Below are 21,991 nucleotides of genomic sequence, written 5' to 3'. Positions count from 1 at the left end.
TCGGTTATCTCGATCCTCCTTGGGTTCAATCATAGGCTTTTAGATGGTCCTTCTCATGACAGAATAAGCCAATTATAGCGGAAGAGGACGCCTACGATCATCAGCTCCACTTAGAATTTAGACTTATGATATAGAGGAACTTGACTCTAGCGAATTGTCACTTTTGTGGGACTGTCTTACACTAGATCATCACTTCTCAATGGCGAATGCCACACCACTTTGTCTATTGGGCTCGACAACCACTGATGCAATAAGCTAACGAACCGACTGTGCAACCTTCGCAAAACATACAAAGCGGCCGCCTTTACACAAGATGAAAAGATCACTTTTGAAGGGATATGAACGGAAGCGCCAATCCTGTAGTGCAGAGAAATGATGAATACTCGTTGAGAAAGCTAAGTGCGGATTCTAAGCCTTATGAACATTTTTTGGGGAATCTCGAAAACTTTTGGTTAGATGAGTTTAGTGGCTCATGCTTTTTGGAAAAAAGAAATAAGTTTAATAAAATGAAATTTTTTTGAAAAATAAAAAGAACAAAAAGCTAGAGCTTTTTAGGAGAGAGAGCTTTTACAGAAAAGATGAGTGCCAATTTGTATCACTCCATCCCCTATTTATAGTACTTAAAAAAATCTAGTTTGTTCCTACTTAAATTCTAAAAGATAAATAAAGATAAAAGCTGAAATTAAATCTAACTAATAATCTTAACAATAATCTTAATAAAATTCAAATTTAAATAGACTCTTCTGTTTATAAATCTCTTCTTTGAATTTTTACCTTAAGTCTTTCGCACTTTGTATTTTCGGCACCACTTTTTCTCTATTTCGCATGTTTTCCCATTTTGTCTTTAAATTCATTCTTTTTCCCCCAAATTTTCTTTTGCTTTCAATTTAATCCCTAACGATAATAAAACCATAAATAGCTCAAATTAGTAGGATCATACTCAAACATGGTGTTAATGAACTTTATATATATATATATATATATATATATATATATATATTTTTTAATTTTAATTTTAATTTTTAAAGTTTTGAATTATTTGTTGATGTTAAAGATAAGAAAAATGATCTTACGTTAGCATTAATTGTACATGGACTACCATGTGAGTTGCCAAGCCAACAATGTTAAAATTAATGTTTTAGTCATCATTTCCATTAAAATAATGAATTTGACTCTTTTTCTGAAAGTTAATGACTAAATTTACCTAAAAATTTAATAAAAGCCAAATTGATAGAAAATGTAAACGTTTAGGGATAAATTCATCATTATACCCTTATTATAAATAAATTCAATTTTCTTATAATATGGTTTTACAACGCATTTAGATATTTTCATAATTATCCATATGCTTAATATTAACATTAATTTTGAACTTTGTAGGTATTGATCTTCATCAATCTAAGTATTCCCTCTATGAATCGTACTGCGCACATGACTCTCCGTGAAGGTCGGAGGATAAAACCCCGACACAGTGACAATACATTTGATTGTTGAGGGCAACATTGATTGCTTGTCGAACGACACTTCGAAGACTTATCCGAAATAGTTGACCTCCCTCAACAGAAATAATGAATTTTCAAAAATTAAAGCTTATTATTATTAAACAAAATAATTATATTCAATGATTAATTTTTACTAATATATCAAATAGTTTTATAATATAAATTCAGTGCTTAATTTTTCAGTTCAAACACATTTTAAATTTTAGGATAAACTACATTAGTAATTACCTAACTATGTTATATTCAATGATTAATTTTACTAATATATCAATGAAATAATGAATTTTCAAAATTAAAGCTTATTATTATTAAACAAAATAATTATATTCAATGATTAATTTTACTAATATATCAAATAGTTTTATAATATAAATTCAGTGCTTAATTTTTCAGTTCATCAAACACATTTTAAATTTTAGGATAAACTACATTAGTAATTACCTAACTATGTTTTTATTTTGTCACTCAACTATAAAAAGTTATAAAATTATCACCCAACTATTCAATTTTGTCTTTTTTTATCAGTAGCAAGTTAATCGGTTAAAGTATAAAATAAAGCAGTTAGTTTTTACATTTTTTTAACTAAACCAACTAATTGTCAGACCATTATTTTGTCAAAAAAATATTATGTTTGTATTTTTTTTGTCATAATACCTAAAATTATCAATAACCCCTTCCTACCCATAGATCAGAAGATAATGCGCTTCAACGCACTCAAACCTATATCCTCCTGTATTGATAACAATGTCTACACCAATTGAGCTAAAACTCAAAAAAAAAATATAGAAACTTATTTAGATTTTCAATGCCAATTACCAAAGAAAGACTTTATAAGGTAATAACATGGGCTGTAGAAAGTTCCCAACTTCGAGCTTAAATAATGGACCAAGACGATCGAAACCCATTTGAATCAAAATGGACCAAACTTAACTGGATAATACAAACCCGACCCGTTTAATCTCTCCAAAATTTAGCCTTATTTTCTTCCTCCCCTTTGAAATTCCCCGCCGTTTCTTCCACTTTTCTCAACTTCACAAGAGTGGAAACTTATACAATTTTGGTAGCTAATATATCTCTCATTTTCTTAATTCATTTTTGTTTGATTTACTTGCTGCAGATTATAGTCAATAGTGCTTCAGGTATTATATTATAGAAAAATACTTTACAGTTTCTTGTCATTATTTTTCCTTCTGTTTTTCAGGTTTTCAATTTAGAGCGAAATCTATTACTATGAACGATTCAAGAAGGTAAAATTTATCCATTTTATTTTATTTTAGTTTGGATATGATGTAATAAAGAAAAGAAATTTTCAGAGAGGATGTTAGCAACACGCTTCGAATACTTGTAGCGACGGATTGTCATTTAGATTATATGGAGAAAGACGAAATACGACGGCATGATTCTTTTCAAGCATTTGATGAAATATGTTCAATAGCAGAGGAAAAACAGGTGATTCTTTTTTTTTTTCTTTGAAATCTCCACATTGTTATATTCCAAGGAATTTTTTATATTCGATATGATTTTCACCTGAAAAAAAGACCTCGGAATTTCTGTGTTAATTTATAGTGAACTTCATGTTTTTGTAGTGTTAGTATGCACTGGTTTGTATTTGGTATCAGGTGGACATTTTACTCCTTGGTGGAGATCTTTTCCATAAAAATAAGCTGTCGAGGTCAACTTTAGTTAAGGCCATTGAGATTCTTCGTCGGCATTGCCTTAATGATTAACCGGTCCAGTTCCAAGTTGTTAGCGACCAGACTGTGAATTTTCCAAATACGTAATGGTTCTCACTCTTTCTCAGTGTTATGTGTTGCTGATTTAATGTCCGAATTGTATTTTCCTTCATTCTTTTTGTCTCAGCTTGATTAATGTAGTTAATGTAATTAAACTAAGTTTATAACTTATATTCTGGATGTATATGTGCTCCAATTGTAAATATGCAAATATGCTCTTTCTATTTGTTGCTTGACAAGTTTCAAAGATTATGATCACATTTAGCTTGTTACTACCATTTCTCTCTTTACAGATTTGGGCATGTGAATTATGAAGATCCTCACTTCAATGTTGGTTTGCCAGTGTTTAGTATTCATGGGAACCATGACGATCCAGCTGGAGTGGTATGGAACTTATGGAAACATGCTCCCCCCTCCCCTTTTTCTTATGTTTTTTTTTTCATTTTTGAGATAAATCATGGTTGCTCAATATTTTTTGTTCCAATTTTGGGGTCCCATCCTAAGTTAGTGTTATAAAGTCCCATTCATCACCATTCACCAATGGCATGCCATCTGTATATACGGGACTGAATAATTGTAGAGAAAACTTTTCAGCTGTTTACTCCCTTTCTTGATTTGTTAGATAATCATGCTTTATAGAGTGCACAAGTCCACTGTTCTTAATATTTCTATGAGCATTCCGTTCTCAACTGTTTATTGGTGACAGGACAACCTTTCTGCTATTGATATTCTTTCAGTATGTAACCTTGTCAACTATTTTGGGAAAATGGTTCTTGCGGGTTCGGGTGTTGGCCAGATTACTCTCTACCCTATTCTTATCAGGAAGGTCTGCTAGTGATTTCGTTAACATGAATTAGAAGGGTAATTGCACATTTGTTGGGAAACTTAGGTCTCTTTTTGAATTGAAGGGTTCAACTGCTGTAGCCCTTTATGGTCTTGGGAATATTAGAGATGAGCGGCTCAATAGAATGTTTCAGGTGCCTTTATAAGTTTAGATTGAACTTTTATTACTGCTCATTAGTTTCTGACTTCCCGGATATTCATTTAAAATATCTGTTATGTGGTTTATATTTGGTTTCTCAGACACCTCAAGCTGTGCAATGGACGCGACCTGAACCTCAAGAAGGATGCGAAGTGTCTGATTGGTTCACCATTCTGGTACTTCATCAGAACAGGTTGTGTGTGGATGTTGCATGTCCTTATTAGTGTGTATCATGCTCAAAGTGTTCTGCTTCGTGATTGAGTTATTTCATACATGACCTAAACTAAAAGTGGAAAAAGAAGACATTATAGTGCAAAACTACATGTGTACATATTAAAACCTTCAACTCACGTGGCCTGCAGAGTGAAAATGAACGCTAAAAATGCAATAAATGAGCCCTTCTTACCACGCTTCCTTGATTTCATAGTTTGGGGACACGAACATGGATGTCTTATTGACCCTCAGGTGGATTTGTAAAATCTTTCCAATGTATTATTTTTTATCCCTTTGAGGATGTAAAAGATTGAAGGTCGATTTTAACTTCATAGGAAGTGCCAGGGATGGGATTTCACATTACTCAGCCAGGTTCCTCAGTTGCAACATCACTGATTGATGGAGAATCAAAGCCAAAGCATGTGCTTCTTTTAGAAATTAAGGTTCTACACCTGAAAGATTGGATTTGTCATTTAATCAAGCAGTATTGGTTTCCTATATATATTTTCACACCATGGTTTGCTGCTATTGTTTAGGGCAATCTATATCGTCCAACCAAAATACCTTTGACAGCAGTGAGACCTTTTGAATATATAGAGGTAAAGCAGTATCATTGTTAAATACTTTTGAAACTATTTATATAAGGCAATAAATTGAGAAGAATTCTTTTGTCTTATTCAATGTTCATGATTTAGGTTGTGTTGAAGGATGAACCTGACATTGATCCCAATGATCAAAATTCAATTCTTGAAAATTTGGACAAAGTGGCAAGTCTCTTTCTTGCATGAGATAATTTTAGACTTTATCTAATAGAGAAGTCTAACGATTAAATCTTTTAAGCATTTATGGTGAGAACAAAATCCTTTATTGCCTTTATCGTAATAATTAAAATTCCGTTTTAGGTCAGTGGTCTAATAGGAAGGCTGTCAATGGATCAGAGCCCAAGCTTCCATTAGTCCGAGTTAAGGTGATTTCGGCCTCTGCTTTGTTAACAATGCTAATGCTACTATGAAAGCTGATTATTGCATACATGTTTCACTTTTTAGAGGTATAGCAGCCTGCCCCTTTCCCCTGCATTCTTATGTTTCTATGTCATTTTCAAAGGAAATCAAAGAAAGACTGCTATAGATCTCTAACCCAACTAAGGCTAACAAATCCTTTTCTTCCTTAGTTTTATCTTCAGCCATGATTTCTTTCATGCATTTGTCTTTTTAACCACCTCTGTCCTCTTTTTCTCCCTCCTGCCTTCTTCTTTTTTTTTCAAATCTTTACATCAAATTGCCTTTTTTAAAATAAAAAATAATATTTTTTTCTCTTGAAGTTTTATTGACAGAAGTGTGTGGTGGTGATGTGGTGACTGGTATTAAGGATTTCACTTGAAAACTCCCATGCTATCTATGAGTCATATTTCTAAAATCTCTACTACATTGGGAAAGTTTTCAACATGGATCTTTGTTGCTAGCATGTTGTCTTTTGGAAATTGCTTACACATCTTGTTAAACCTTTTGTCTGAAATCATCCATCTAGTATGTTGGATGTAAAGCATCCTTGCCTTCGCTTTTAATGAGACCTTTTATTTTGTCTTTTTCTCTTTCATGAATTTAATCTTTCTTTACCAAGTAGCTTTATCATTTGAAAATTTCTGTACTGATCTGGTGTGCAATTTTTTTTTTTTTTGAAAAAATTTTACTCTATTCTTATCTTGAGAATGTAAGTCATTCATTTCCCAGGAGAGTGTCTCTAGCATCTGGAGATAACTATTTCAATATTCCATTTGACATTATAGGTGGATTACTCTGGATTCATGACAATAAATCCTCAAAGGTTTGGACAGAAGTATGTTGGGAAGGTATCTTAAGGCTATTGTTCATACTGTATGAGGAATGGGTTATATGTATTTTTTTTTTCTCATTCAGACGCTAAATAACTAGAATTCAATGAATCCAGGTTGCAAATCCCCAAGATATTCTTATATTTTCAAAGACTTCTAAAAGGAGTCAGAAAGAAGGTAATTTAATCATCCAGACTTCATAATGCACTCAACTCTGACTGGTTCCAGAAAATTTAACCGTTTACTTCTCAGCCATACTTTTTTAAAAAAGAAAAAAGAAAAGGAATTTATTTTTTCTTTTTCTTTTTCTTTTTCTTTTTCTTTTTCTTTTTTTGTGTTGGGGGGGGGAGGGGGGGGGAGAGAATCGCAAACAAGAATTTGTACAACATGCAACATTGGTTGCTTTATTTGCAAAGATAAATAAGCTTCTGCCTGCTGAAATCAATCGCATAAACCCCTAAATTTTTTTAGGAAAAGAAAAGATAAGAATAGGTGGCCAGTGAAATATTCTATTACGAGGCTCATGGGGCAGAACTCACAAATATATACTGAAACAGCTGTTGGCTTGGAAGTTTATTTTCACTTTTGAAAGCTATTGCATAATAGATGCTATTTGGAGCAATATTTTACTATAAAAATAATAGCAGCATCTGGATTGTCGAAGCTCCTTTATTTTCTTAATTTTATCTGTTTGATGATTCTGAAAGACTTCGTCCAGAAGAACTGAATCAACAGAATATAGAAGCATTAGTCGCTGAAAACAATTTGGTATCAGCATTCACTGTTTCCTTCTCGTCTTGATTATTTTACATATGTCACTTAATTCTTATTTTAGTGTAGTCCGGAGGGTACTACACAATTTGTGTAATGATTTTAAAACATTGTTCTCACAGAAAGTGATTTTTTTTTGCAAATACTGTATTTTCAATGCAAAACAAAATTTTGCATGATAACTAAGCATTGATCGAGTGCTTCTGGACATGAAAATTGTATCAGATTCCTGTTTTCTTTCAGTTACTGGACTAAATGGGGACTCTCATGCTGGGATCAAATATTTATAATGAAGTTTTTTCACCTTTAGCCCCATCCTTTTCATGTCCATTTTGCAGAAAATGGAGATCCTTCCGGTCAATGACTTGGATGTCGCACTGCACAATTTTGTTAATAAGGATGAAAAATTGGCTTTCTATAACCGTGTGCAATACAATCTCGAAGAAACTCCTGTAAGTATTTTATAGGTTAGAAATATGTAGTTAAAACAGTGTAAACTATAATGTTAGAATGAGGAGGGGAAGACCAAAGATGACATGGCAGAAAGTACTATAAAGGACCTTACTTTTACTGGTTTAACTGCAGATATGGTCCTAAATAGAGCTAAATGGCTTTATCTGATCCATATAGTCAACCTTGCATTTTGGTTAAAGGCTTCGTGTTGTTTTAACTTTTAGCTTTCAATTCTTGTTTTATTTTATGTCGATTGAAGCTTCCTGTTATAAAGTCCTTTTGGGTAATATATTATGATAGAATCTTATGGTTCGCTCAATTGCTTGTATTAGTTTGACACTTTCTTATTTAATCTTTTTCCTGTTTTCTTCACTCTTTTTATTGACAGAACAAAATTGGAAAGGATTCAGGTGCTTTGAAATGTGAAGAAGATTTAGTTCTTAAAGTTGGGGAATGCTTGGAGGCAAGAATTTCAAGTTGATTGATATAAATATTACTGCAAACTTTTAATGCTATATTCCCAACAGCAAAAATGTTCCTTAGTCAATCATTCTTTACTGAGTGCCTTCAATGGATGGAAATAGTACACTATACCTTCAATTCATCTATTAATTTTGCAGGAACGTGTTAAGGAAAGGTCCTCACACCCTAAGGATACCCTTCAGTTCACCTCCAGGGTGCAATCCTTTGAGGTAATCTTACAAAGATTCCATATGTTCCACTTTCTATTTGTTTAAATGTTGATTATGTTTTCTTATATAACATTCTTTGCATCTAAACTATTGGTTCTTCAATATTATAGAATGTCTGGAGTAAAAATGATAAAGGAATAGGAAGTGCAGCCTCCTTTAGTGATGATGAAGATACAGCACAGATACTAAGCTCCGCCAATAGAGGCCGGAAAGGGCCACTGACAGCTTCTCGATCATCTGGGGATGCTTCAGAACTTGTTAAAGGTAAAACTTCTACTAGAGGAAGGGGTAGAGGTAGAGGCAGAGGCAGAGGCAGAGGTTCTAGCGGCTTAAACCAGACAACTCTTGATGCTACGTTGGGGTTTCGCCATTCTCAGAGGTGACACTTCGATTTAACTTGTTGACAAGTAATTTGATTTATGACTAGAGAAATAAGTATCGGGTACAATCCGATATCAATTGTAGGAAAATTCAACCTTTTCTAACTGCAAACGCTCTTCTTTTATTGCTTGAATCCTTTTTGCTTTGTAATACTGGGGCTGCCAATGTTGCTGCTACTTGAAAATGAAACTACTGAGTTTACCACAACTATATTAATTGTTATTTGAAGTATTCATATTCTCTATTCCACTAAAGTTTTAGTTTTTAATTCCTTAAAAGTATGGAAATTTGTCATCACTGGGTAAATTTCATGGGTGATTTTCCTAATGCAGGTCTGCATCAGTTTCCGCATCAGCTGCAGTCCAAAGTATTGCTGATGACGAGGAAAACGTTAACTCTGCTTCAAGTGAAGAACATGGGATAAATGAGGTTGACAACAATTTGGTATGAAATACCTCCCAGTCAATTTCAATCCTATGTTGCCACTCTATTGCTTCTCTATGAGACTGTACACAGAAATCACAGTTTCAAGAATGATGTAAATACAATCTGAACAAATGCTCTGTATATATTGAAGGAAAAGGATGAAATTGTTCAGGGTAAAGGGCGCAAGAGAGCAGGTCCTAGGGGAAGAGGTAGAGGGTCTACATCTAAGGGAGGAAGGAAATCTGAAGACTCTTTAGTTCGCAAAGTGCTCATGAACAAGCATGATGATGAAGAAGAAGACGATGGTGAAGAGATTATAAGGAGATTTAACAAGCCTCAACCTCGGGTTAGTGATTGTTCTTCTATTCTTTGTTTTTGGCAGTGTCACTTTCGGCAGTTTCTACTTCTAAATTACAAATATTTCCACTCGTAACTTCACCGTGTTGTTGGACTCGCCAACCGAAGTCTGAACCTCTTCCTTCATGTTTCTTAGGTAACAAAAAGTTATGGTGCCTTGAGAAGATAAAAGTCTCATCACGCTTCCCCAACCTTTGAGCATCTTAACACCAACCTAGATGATTATGATGATATATTGAAAAGCAACAAAAATCCAGCAGCAACCCTGAGACGTGAATGATTTTCAAGGGAGAAATAGGTACAGATGAGATTTGTAAATGGTAGGCAGTAAATGATCTGTGGTTGTTTTTGCACATAATGAATGCTGGTCGATTTTTATTTTTTCCTCATGCAAAGTCTATATTGGGAAAAGTTTAGCATTAGCAGAGTATAAATTTAGTTTAAAGTTTAAGAATGTCCAAATGTAACAAGCAATGGGTGTATTGGCGTTTGCTAATTCAGTAAAATAACTTTATTTAAGAAAGGTTGGTTGCTTTTGTATTGAAATAAGTTATTCATATGAAAATAATCAACTCGCGGGGATAGCTCAGTTGGGAGAGCGTCAGACTGAAGATCTGAAGGTCGCGTGTTCGATCCACGCTCACCGCATAAATTTTAAATTTTCCTTTCCTATATGCAGAAGCCCAAGCCCAAACCATAACCATGTTTCGCTTCGTTTATTATTTGGGGGAGGGGTGGACTAATAAGAAAAAGAAGATAATATATATGGATATAAGGATAAAAGTTGGAGATACTTCAAATCCTTTGCAGCGTTTTAATTGGCTGATCTCATTTTCATTACCAGCCTATTCTTTCTCTTCTTTCTTTCTTCGTCTCTACATATTTGTATATAAAACATTCACTTCCTTTTCTCTGCATTTTCCTATCCAGCTAAAATCAACTGAATATATATATATATATATATTTTTAAAAGGGTTGTCCCCTTCTAACTCTGAAAGGCAATGGCTTCAATGCTTAGCTCAGGAACCGTCCTTAGGCCAACCCCATTTCTTGGCCAAAACAGAAATGCTAACCCTCTCAGAGATGTTGTCTCCGTGGGCACTGCCAAATACACAATGGTAAGGTTTTTTTTCCTTTTATCTTTTCCTAAGCATTTGGTGTGTAATGTAATGTAATGTGTAGGGAAATGAACTGTGGTATGGACCAGACAGAGTGAAGTACTTGGGACCCTTTTCAGCTCAGATTCCATCCTACTTGAACGGCGAGTTCCCTGGTGACTACGGATGGGACACTGCTGGTTTGTCAGCTGACCCTGAGGCCTTTGCTAGGAACAGGGCTCTTGAGGTAAACCTTCTTAGCAATTGAAACTGTTTGCCTCCTTTAAAGCTAGATCCAATGTCATTTTTCCTTGTTTTATAGGTAATCCATGGAAGATGGGCAATGCTGGGAGCACTAGGCTGCATCACCCCAGAAGTCCTTGAGAAATGGCTTAGAGTTGACTTCAAGGAACCAGTATGGTTCAAGGCAGGAGCTCAAATTTTCTCAGAAGGTGGCTTGGACTACCTAGGCAACCCCAACCTTGTTCATGCTCAAAGCATTCTCGCTGTCCTCGGGTTCCAAGTTGTCCTCATGGGACTAGTCGAAGGATTCCGCATCAATGGTCTCCCCGGAGTCGGGGAAGGCAATGACCTTTACCCTGGTGGCCAATACTTTGACCCTCTTGGTCTTGCTGATGACCCTGTCACATTTGCTGAACTTAAGGTTAAGGAAATCAAGAATGGCAGGCTAGCCATGTTCTCTATGTTTGGTTTCTTCGTTCAAGCCATTGTCACAGGCAAAGGTCCACTGGAAAATCTCTTGGACCACCTTGACAACCCTGTTGCCAACAATGCTTGGGTCTATGCTACCAAGTTTGTGCCTGGATCGTAAATTAACAGCCCCGGATCGAACTTGTTCCATTATTTGCTTGTATCTATCCTCTATGTACCTGTAGATTTCGCATCACTCTGAAATTTTAAACCTGTATCACTAAGAAGTCAATGAAATTCATGATCAAGTTCGGTGTAGGGTTCCGTGATGGCTGGGATTTCCATTCATATGAGAATGATTAACCAAATTTTAATTCTGTCAAATGCTTGACAAAGATGAGAGAGATAGCACACAATGAAATTGCAGATTACATGACAAAATAATTTAGGGAAAAAACATATGAACAATTATCATTTCGTTTGTATACAAGAAACTAGAAAGTCGGATCTTACATAACTTGACAACAGAATATACATAAACTAAACCAAACTACTCGAAGAAGAGAGCAGTATCAACGCGAGGAATCCCTATTTGTCTATGCACATGATAATTCCTCCCAACAAGTAGCAAAAATTGGTGAGATATACAAATACAATGTCTCCCTCCCTGTCCATGGACTGCCAGAAACATTTATGTTCGTTGCCATAAATGTTAACTAACCGTACCTGAGAACTGATACAGGTAATTTTGGCAACAATTCTCCAATCAACGGAGATGATCATTTCAAACTGGGATTCAATCAGGATCTTGAACCTAGCTTCTCCCACCATTTTCTTCGAGTTTTGTCCGACTCATATCCACGCTTATGTAGTCTTGCCTTGGTTTCCTTCAATCGCAACTTGTACTCTTTCTTCCATGTCTCGAACCTGCGTTTTAATCTCCGAAATTCATCATCAGGATTCACGTTAGAAGTTGGCTGTGCCATTCTGATTTCAGCCAAGGATTTTGCATCGTCATCAAAGGTTTGTCTGCGCTGTTCAAATTCCTTTAGCAGATTGCCCACTGCATTCAAAGATCCATTCTCTCTACCCCCAACAACATCAGGCATATTCCCAACAGGAGTTCGAGATCCCATGGACACATTATCTTCAGAATCATAGTACCGAGGTGATACCACATCACCTCTTCGCTGACCAGCATTACTGTCAGCAGCAAGACTCTTTCTGGCTGCAGCAAGACTTGTCTGCAGTAAATGCAATCACAATCAGTAGATATCAAGTTATTAAATTATTAAACATGCATTTATTTTAAGTTAATAGCTGCAACCATCATGATCATAATGGTTTTTCAGTTACTTCCAACAATTATCAAGACGTTTTGTGTTGGTCAACAATAATCACCTTAATGCAAACATGTTTTTATATTTATGTATAAACATAAAACTCACCTGTAGCGACGCCATTTGCTTTTGCCACATATCCTCCATTGATTTCATCTTTGCCTCGTACTCCAACCACCTTGCTTCATACTGTTGTAGTTGCTCACGCAAAGTGGCATTTTCCTGTTCTTTTTGCCCCAAGATTGCTTCTGCCTTGAGAACCTTTCTCTGAAGTTCTGCCATTACGGAAGGTACAACTTGAATTTGTTGCTCATGTGGCATGTCCTGGTCAAGCAAAAATTGTCAGAGCTATCCAACAGACTACAGACCATTGAGAAAGTAAAACATGCTCAGAAGCATGCAACTAAGAGAATAAAAATGATTTAGAAAACTTCTTTGAAAAAGGGGTACTCTTAGAATGTTACCGTGTCAAGTGTAGCGAATACCTTTGCTTCAGAAATCTTCCTACCCACCTTTCGTCTAGATTTTACACTTTCACGGTTCAACTGTTTCAAATTATGCATGTTATTGAAATCTCTGCGGGCCAACCACCCGCGGATTACTGCAATGGAGAAAAACAAGATAATGATAAGAAACTTGTAGACACCTGAAAGCCACAAATTTAACTAGCAGACAAAGATTTTACCGGATTGTAAATATATGACTGACGCCAACTGCTCATCAAGTAAATGAGAAGCAAATGATGAGCACCTATTTGCCTCAATAGCATACTTCCTTCGGATATTTTCACCACAAACAACTGCATCACAAAGGAAATATCCGTCATTCCATTGAAAATAAATAAAAAATCCAAGTTGGGTGCCTATAATCTAGAAAAGGACTAGTGCCACAAACATAAATAAATCTATACTTCAAGCCTCTGAAGTGTAAAAAGGGTGGTGGTTCTTAAAGACTGAAGTCTAAAATATCCTGCAGAAAGCTTAAGTGTATGAAGCCATGCTTAATTATGACCAAAAAAGACAAGAAAAATATAAAAGAAGCAACGAAACCCTCAATAAGAAAAAAAAAATTTATTGGAAAGGAGTTTTGATTGGGAGAAGTTAATACATGATTGTATGGTTTTTGCTCCTTTGTTGAGCTCATGGAAAAGGCGACGAGCTCGGTGACCACGGAAGTATTTCTGAACCTGAATTACTCCTTGCAACACCTGTTTTCTTCTATCCTCCAAAGCACCAATCTGTATGCCAGCCACAGTCAGACAATAACAGCATCAAAGAAATTGTTATGTAATTTAATCATGAACAGAATGAAAAAAGTTGGCATGGCATCTCTATGTTCCAAATTTCAGTATTTCAACTCTAATGTCAAACTCTGAGCATCAAGAGATATTTCAGGTTTTTATTTGCCACACAATGATCCATTTACATTTATATATCAATCTGGTTATTTGTGCTTCACTTGAAAAAGGTCTGTGACCAATTTGGCTAACATGATTTTTAGCCATAAAGAGGAGTCATTTCTCCCAGTTCAGGTGGAACCATCTTACATGGATCAAGAGTTCTGTTGGTTGGCTCTTCCAATCATCTATAGTGTCATATAGGTACTGGAAGTCTTTGGGGAAAGACGTACCAATATTGGAAATCACAGCACAAAAATTAAAAGAAACATGAAAAACAGGAGTATAGAACTTACCTGCCCAGTTCGAAGATACAGTTTTGTAAAGCCAACTCGATACATGTCAGGGAGGACATTAAATTGTTTCAGAACAGCAACTGAAATACTTAATGGATCTTGAGAAGCATTGGTCTCCAACAGGAGGAACCCATACCTATGAAATGCATGAATATTTGAGAAGTATGCTGAAGAGAGAATACTTTTAAAAAAAATTAATTAAAACAAGCCATAAACTACAGAAGGTATTGGCTGATACCTTTCTGCAAACTCCAGGTGTGTCATTCGAGTTGGATATCCTGCTCTTGAGATTTTAACAACCTCCAAAATTCCACAATATCTAAGCTGCTGCAAGACGAGCTCCTCTTCATACATGTCAGGAAGCTGCTTGCAGTTCGGTTTTATGCAGCGAATAAAGTGAGGTTTTGTATTCTCCAACTGGTGCATTAGTTTGAAGAGTTGGCCCTGCGAGTACAGAAGAAAAAACCTAAACATCTACAAAGCATGCCATTGTGCAGTAAACACCAATATTCATACTACTATATTAGATACTCCGGCATTGCCAAAGTAATGTAAAAGATTTCAAAGGGAAATTCATGTCAAATACCCAAGAAAAAGACACAAGAACCAAAAACACTCAATAATATATTACATTCAAAGGATTGGCAAATGTACAAATGCTTTATGATGAAGATTAATGTTAAAAAACCTTCTCCATTAGAATTGAGACCATAAAAATCTTTGTAGTTTTATCAATCAGTTTGAACTACATGACAACACCAGATATAGTTGGATCAAAACAATTAAGCAAGCAATTTTACCTTAAAATTTGTACCAACACTTTGCTTTGGAGTGTCCGATGAAATTGTTGGTTTCAGAGATTGATTAATTCTTTTTCTGGCAAACAATCGTGGCAACTGGCTATTACAGGATGATAGAAGTTGGACTAACTCAGAGTTCAGAGAATCTCGGTTCTTTTCCAAAAAGCCATTAGTATCATATAGTACCTGGCAGAAGTCCAAAAATCAGTAATTTCATGCATGCTTCTTGCATTACAATTTTACTAGTATGCAATACCTTTGAACCTACTTGTAAACAAATTCAACATTTCCAAAAATTAGACTTTCTTAATTGCAACTCAGGGTTTGATTATGTTTCCTTTGAAATTGAATGAAAGGAAATCTTAAAATGAATTTCTAACTGTCCTCGAAAGACCAGTGACTGACCTCTCCCGCAAAATGCCGTACACCAAAGGCCCTGCCTCTATCTCCTTTGAAGTAAGAACTAGAATGCAGATGCTGCTTCAACTTATTAGCAAGGGTAAAATCAGTTGAATTGGGGAAATTTGATTCCTCATCCAACAAAGAAAATATCCCCAATGGTTTCTGCAAAATAAACAATTAAAAAGAAGAATAACAGATTAACCTGGAACATTTTGCTTTGAAATGAAACGAGATATGACAAGGAAATAAAAACTTCAGCCTGCATCAGCACCGAAGCTAAGATAACATACTTCTATAAAACCAAGCTCTATTTCTAAATAGAAGGAAAACCACAGAATACACAAGAACCACATGCCGCGCAATATATATTGAAAAGTCCTTCCAATGGATTTTAAATGAGCTTTGCTGACAAAGAAACTATTCAACCAAGTTACCTTCTCAAATAAGTCCAAGCACTCTTGGTTGTCTTCAAAATCAACATTGTTCCAATCAATCCCATCCAACCCATACTCCTGAAATGCAAAAAAGGAAGAGACTCTTGATAGTGGGAAACAGATCATATAGAAATTTGACTACTAAAAATCAATCTGTAAGCCAAGTAAAATAAGGGCAGAGAAATGGAAACCCAGCTTAAGATTTGAGTTGCTTACCTCTTGCTCAAGCTTAAATAGATGCCGGTTGAAGTGCTGTTGCAGCCTCTCATTTGCATAATTTATACAAAACTGTTCAAAGCTATTTTTCTGAAAATCAGAAAAGAAATATTATTAGTTGAACAAACTTTCTACACAATTATAATATCTAAACAGCCAATTGTAAACTACTCACCTTAAATGATTCAAACCCATAAATGTCAAGGATGCTTATGGACCTGCCTATGTATTTTTTATGAACTCCAAGTGACTTGTTGATTTGTTCCACAAGCCAGTCAAACAAGCTAGCATAGATGAATTTTGCCAATGCATCTCTCGTGTCAATCGCCTATATTACAAAAAGAACATTATCGTGTCATCAATGTGTGCACCACAGCTAATATAGAATGTGACTTATGATGGGAGAATTGAAGAAGAATACTTTTGCTAATAAAAACTGAACGAACCTGTTGCAATGTCAATTTCTTAGCAAAACTATCTTTGCCAGCTTGGACTCTATGGGTAGATAAAGCTTGATTCAGTTCATTGGATGTACAACCCATCAGCCTGGCAGCACTGGTTAAAGCTGCAACAAGAGGAAAAGAAAAAGATCTCACTTATACTTGCAAGCAAAACAAAGGGCCAACTACCAGGCATTGTATTCATTGTTTTATGTAAGGCGCAAGCAAATCCAGTTAATCGAAAGATGCTAAAACAAAGAAGGAATCCAGTTTCTCTCTCTCTCTGTGCACACCTTCATCAGCTGATGCCTCTACGTAATGTTCATTGTCAATTGATTGAAATGATATATTTCCCAGCCACAGCACTGCAGCAATCATTGCATATGCTTGCTCTTGCTCTTCTTTGCACATTTGAACAATGTCTAAGGCTTCCTGCAGAAATGGGGAAACTATTGCTTAAAAGACATGTGACAAATTAAATGGTAAACAAATGCCTACACTATTATGGTGACATTAAATCCAGCCTTTCAAATTACCACAAGCTTCTGGAATTTCTTAGCATCATCAACACCATTAATCACCAAGCTGTCACTCTGGATAAGATAGTTGTACTCACTGGCCATTTTAAGATTCAGTTTCTCTGCAAAGACATGATTCCAAGGATCATAAAAATATTTCCCAGGGCCCAAACTTTTCTGAACTAGACCGTGAAATGCTGTAAAATGGAATAGTACCTCTTAGAGTTGGTGGAGCACCAGCACAAAGTTGATAAAAGATATGGTAAGACCGTTCACCAGCAGCCAACTGAACTACTCTCGACTGCTCAAAGGTGACATAAAAAACATCCACATCAGATACCATACATGATAACAGAGATAAAATCCAATATAAAGTGTAACTGGGTCAGGAACTCACCTTTTCCAGAAGAACTATCCACGATTATTAGTTGATGAATCAACATTAGCACAAAAATCAAGTCAGTGGCCAGGATTAATCTATGTTATTTTATTACTACAAAGTTATAATAGCAATTTTCAAATTCAACATGCTTACAAGTTTGAATTTCGGCACCAGATATCTTCCCCATTTCAGTAAAATGAATTTCAGTAAGCTTGCCCTGCACCATAACAGAGTAATAAAGAAGTACTTTACTGAGCTATAGCAAATGTGAAAAACACAAACCAAAGTAGAAATTGGGCCACTAGGGTACATACAATCAGCAAGGATTCTTTTAGCCATGAGAATAATTTATAGTAATAGAGAGTGAAGGAAAAAGGAACTCACAAATCGGCTAGAATTGTCATTCTTGGATGTCTTTGCATTCCCGAATGCTTCAAGTATGCAATGTGTCTCAAGGATTTTACGTCCTATCCTGCCATTGCCACCTCCAAGGGCAGCTAGGTACCGCATTGCCATTTTTGCTGTCTCAGTTTTCCCAGCTCCACTTTCCCCACTGCAAGATAAATTTATTCATGTGATTCTGCGGTTCATAAACAAAAATCTGTGCTTAAAAGCTACAGTACTCATATTACAACAAATATTAAATTTCCAACTGACCTTATGATTATAGACTGACTTACTCGATCTGCAAAATTTTAAAAACAGGCAATTGATAGAGAATCAGAAACATGTTATTACAACAACACAAACAAATTATCACTTGTTTATGCTAACTTCAGAAAGAAAAGGAAAGAATGGCTTCATTCACCATTCATCATCTCATTATAAGCAGTGTCTGCTGTAGCAAAAACATGAGGGATGTCAGCAGCCTTCTGCCTATAACTCGTGACAAACTCTTCCCCATAAATTTGGACATCTTTGTACGGGTTGACCGCAATCAAAACTAGACCTGCTTTACTCTACATAAAGAAAAAAAAAGAGTATAAATGAAGCTCGGAAGCAGAGATAATCCTCTTTAGTAAGTGCATAAGTAAGGGTTATATCCTGCTTACATATATCATATCACGAGAATATCTGTACTTAAGATTCTGAAGAACTGATGGCTCATTCAAATAACTAAGCTGTATGAGATCATTCACACCCTCCAAAATTTCTGGGTTTGCAGGTAAGAGCTCATTGGTTGAGACTTTTACAACCTATACCAACAATACAATGTAAATCGAAATAAAAACATGCTAAAATGAATACTTAATACTAATTATCCAATCTTTTAAAAACCATGACCGATCCGAACTTACATTTCCATTGGAAAGGGAGACAAATGATTCTTCTCCTGATGCAGATTGTATAGTTCCAGATCCCCACAGCCCATTTGATAGCCGGCACCAAACACGAAGTTTCTGTAACCAATCCTCTCATAGTAAATACAATTTATTTAAATTGAATACATTTACCTAAACTAGTAATCATTTTCACAGAAGATGAATGTTCAAGCACATGCTTCCCATTTCTTATGTTTCAACAAAAGAAAAATTAAGTGCTAGTCGAAATTTTGTATAGACCTTTTTCTTTTCTTTTTTTTTTTTTTGAAGCGAACACACTCTTTACAACCTTTGAACAACAATTTATATCATTGTCTGTATGGAAAAAATCACATTTACATAAAACTGAAACCAACCTCCTAGTATGTTCGACAATCACACACATCCCGGGTTATAAACCCTAGTGCAGTATAAAAAATGAACCATACTGCCTATTTTCTAACATTGCAAATTCGTTGTCATGAAACCATATTTTTATAATTATAAAGTAAGACTCCATTAAGTTATTGCACTCAATTTGTAGCATAGCACCCCCAAACCCATTTCATCAAAAGCATTCCTTGTTACAATTTCATTAAGAAAAATACTTCTTTGACACACATTAGTATTTAGTAATTGTTGAAGAAAACTATTAAAATGATTTACTTAAATATTAAAAGAAAAAAAGGAGGCTAAACTAATCTGCAGGTTCTCATTTCATAAAAGATCACATATTTTCCCCTCCAGCTTCTAATTAGATGCCTCCTAAATGGTATTAAAACAAGGATCAAAGTTAAACAAAACAAAAATTTTCTTCAAATTTCCCCAGGAATTATTAAATGCCCTCCTAAATGGTATTAAAACACGGATAACAAGCTTATAGAACAAAGCAATTGAAAAAAAAAATCAACTTTAACACTTACTTTTTTAATAAAATGCCCAATATTATCATTCACCTCAACTTTAGCATCCGAAACCCTATCTTCCCCTTTCGTCCCTTCAACTGCCTCCAAATTATATGGCGAATCCACATTCACAAATTTCCTCATCTTTCTGCTCCCTAAAACATGTCTCTTCACTCCCAACTCTTCTTCCTTCCTTTTACCTTCCTCTTTCCGTTCCACTTCACTTGAAATTCCACCGCTTTCGCCGTTAGAATCGACTCTGAAGTTCGTCGGAAGGGAGCGGCGAGCCGAGGGAAGTCTAGCCTTGGATGTTGGCCGAGACGGTAAAGCCGGTGGCAAGTCTTTAGGCTTCTCGTCCTCATCTTGCCGTCGTAGAGACTCTAACATCTCTTCTAGCGAACTTTTCGCTATACTCGTCGGCGACGCCGATAACATCATTTTTTTGGACAAGAAAAGTAACTTTTTTTTCTCGTAGAAATTCAAACTAATTTCTTCGCTAAACTTGCATTGAAATTTTTCGAAAAGAAGATCGTAACACCGTATAAAATGAACGGAGAATGAAAAACAGTGAATCAAAACGTTTAAAACTTTGTTAAAAGAAACAGAACAACTGCAAGGGAACTAGCGTCAGTTAAAAAACTGAACAACATAGAAATAGCAAAAAAACCGCAGCGATAATATTTAGGAAAATAAAAAAAGTTCTTACAGAAAGATTAAGGTTGTTCAGAAACAAAGCTTTCAACCAAAAAAAAATACAAAACTGTTTTACAAACAACTGAGCTTCTGGTTTTTTTTTTCCTATTTTACTTTGGGTTTTATCAAAAATTAAAAGAAAAAAAAAACGATTCGGATCTGATGAAGAAGGTTTAAATAATATTTTTGAAAATATATTTTAATTAATTTATTATTGGGAAATTAAAATAAAAATAAAAATAGAAAGTAGAAACAAAGCGGCTTGGTGCTGGTTGAATTGAAATACAGGCGTTACTCAAGGGACCTGAAAAAAACAACTCAACTGAAGAGAAGAAGAAGAAGGAAAAAACCAAAAAAAAAAAGAAGATTTGGATTAGGCCCTGAATTTGGATAAAATTACCGTTATTGGTCCTTTTTTCTTTTCTTTTTTGAATTTTTATTAAATTTCTTTTATTCCCTTTTTCTTATTTAGTTCTTACACAGTTCATGGCAAAAGGTTCCATTTTATTGTTTTATTAGTTATTTACTAGCTTTCAAAATGGTAGTTACAATGTATATTCAAAGTATATTTTAGACAAAAAATGTTTTTTATATAGGTAGGTAGAAAACAATTTTATTGAAATAAATCAAAGATTTTGTAATAAATTATTAATTATAAAATAAATAAAATTATTTAATTTAATTATGAAAATAATGAAAACTATAAAATTGAATTATTAATGTTTTAGTATATTTAAATAAAAAATAAATATGTGAGCTTGACTTGAGTGGAAATAGAAGTATTTAAGATTACTATTCGTGATTTATATCATATAAAAATGCTAACTAAACACTTTCTATAAAATGATAATCCACTTAATAATAACCATTTTTTATGAGATAAGCTATAAAATGTCATTTTATTTACCTCATATTACATTTAAGTTACTTACGTTATCGCATTTTAACATTTAGTCACTGAGACATTAATTATCGTTAACGGTGTAACAGTAAACTGACGTGACACGTTAAATCACCATTTCAAACAAAAATTTTAGGTTAATTTACAATCAATCCCCATATTTTTTTCGTTTTGAGTAATTTTTTACTTTTTTTCTTTTTCTTTTTTTCATTCTCTTCTGTTTCTCCCTCTATTTCTCTCATTTCTTAATTTCTTTTAACGTAGTTTTTCTATGTTTTCCATTTGTTAAAACTAGTCCCTATACTTTTATTTTTTTGAACAATTTTTTTTCAAGTGAGACGAGCTTGTGGACTAGTTTTAACAAATAGAAACCCTAGAAAAACTACGTTAAAATAAATGAATAAGAGAGGAAAATAGAGGAGAAGTAGAAGACAATGGAAAATTTAAAAAAAGTTAAAAGAACTTAAAAGAAAAAATTAAATTGTTCAAAATGAAAAATATAAGGATCAATTGTAGAATTTAACCTAATATTTTCATTTGAAATGATGATTTAATGTGCCACATCAGTTTACCGTTACACCATTGACGGTAATTAACAACTCAGTAACTAAAATATTATAACACAATAACGTAAATGACTAAAACGTAACATTTCAAACATAAGTGACTAAAATGTAACCTAAGGCAAACAAAAGTGACTATTTTGATAGTTTACCCTTATTTTATTCTTCCCTTTTTTTCTTGTATATATTCAATTAATTAATTAATTAATTATTTTGTTTACAAATTATAATGCAAACATCATTGCATCCAATGAATAAATGGCCTACTTACCACTTAACAATACAACTTCCATTAGAATACTCTTTGGTAGGTAG

General features: G+C 34.5%; 2 protein-coding genes, 1 non-coding gene and 1 pseudogene across 3 annotated transcripts; 3 read left to right on the top strand and 1 right to left on the bottom strand.

Moving 5' to 3' along the window:
* The first annotated feature begins 2,547 nt into the window (after nucleotides 1-2,547).
* On the top strand, nucleotides 2,548-9,864 carry LOC105779662 (double-strand break repair protein MRE11-like; annotated as a pseudogene).
* A 52-nt stretch (nucleotides 9,865-9,916) lies between these two features.
* On the top strand, nucleotides 9,917-9,989 carry TRNAF-GAA (transfer RNA phenylalanine (anticodon GAA)). Its single transcript has one exon. It is a non-coding gene; the product is annotated as a tRNA-Phe (tRNA).
* Nucleotides 9,990-10,257: 268 nt separating this feature from the next.
* On the top strand, nucleotides 10,258-11,407 carry LOC105779654 (chlorophyll a-b binding protein 13, chloroplastic). Its single transcript, XM_012603507.2, has 3 exons — nucleotides 10,258-10,459; nucleotides 10,524-10,685; nucleotides 10,761-11,407. The coding sequence occupies exons 1-3, from the start codon at nucleotides 10,343-10,345 to the stop codon at nucleotides 11,268-11,270; spliced, it is 789 nt and encodes a 262-aa protein (XP_012458961.1). The 5' UTR covers nucleotides 10,258-10,342; the 3' UTR covers nucleotides 11,271-11,407.
* Nucleotides 11,408-11,533: 126 nt separating this feature from the next.
* LOC105779639 (myosin-2) lies at nucleotides 11,534-20,512 on the bottom strand. Its single transcript, XM_012603495.2, has 24 exons — nucleotides 19,538-20,512; nucleotides 18,612-18,713; nucleotides 18,366-18,509; nucleotides 18,122-18,272; nucleotides 17,971-17,998; nucleotides 17,698-17,866; nucleotides 17,467-17,530; nucleotides 17,329-17,342; nucleotides 17,148-17,232; nucleotides 16,950-17,053; nucleotides 16,707-16,845; nucleotides 16,420-16,538; nucleotides 16,149-16,301; nucleotides 15,974-16,063; nucleotides 15,758-15,835; nucleotides 15,327-15,485; nucleotides 14,922-15,107; nucleotides 14,360-14,565; nucleotides 14,122-14,257; nucleotides 13,537-13,666; nucleotides 13,115-13,228; nucleotides 12,915-13,030; nucleotides 12,538-12,753; nucleotides 11,534-12,333 (listed from the first exon to the last, which is right to left on the bottom strand). Exons 1-24 carry the CDS (start codon nucleotides 19,955-19,957, stop codon nucleotides 11,890-11,892), a joined length of 3,567 nt encoding a protein of 1,188 aa, XP_012458949.1. The 5' UTR covers nucleotides 19,958-20,512; the 3' UTR covers nucleotides 11,534-11,889.
* Nucleotides 20,513-21,991: the final 1,479 nt, after the last annotated feature.

Source organism: Gossypium raimondii, chromosome 1 (genome assembly GCF_025698545.1).
Source record: "Gossypium raimondii isolate GPD5lz chromosome 1, ASM2569854v1, whole genome shotgun sequence".
Classification (NCBI taxonomy): domain Eukaryota; kingdom Viridiplantae; phylum Streptophyta; class Magnoliopsida; order Malvales; family Malvaceae; genus Gossypium; species Gossypium raimondii.
The sequence above is the reverse complement of the archived record's forward strand: the minus strand, read 5'-3'. Positions and strand labels throughout refer to the sequence as shown.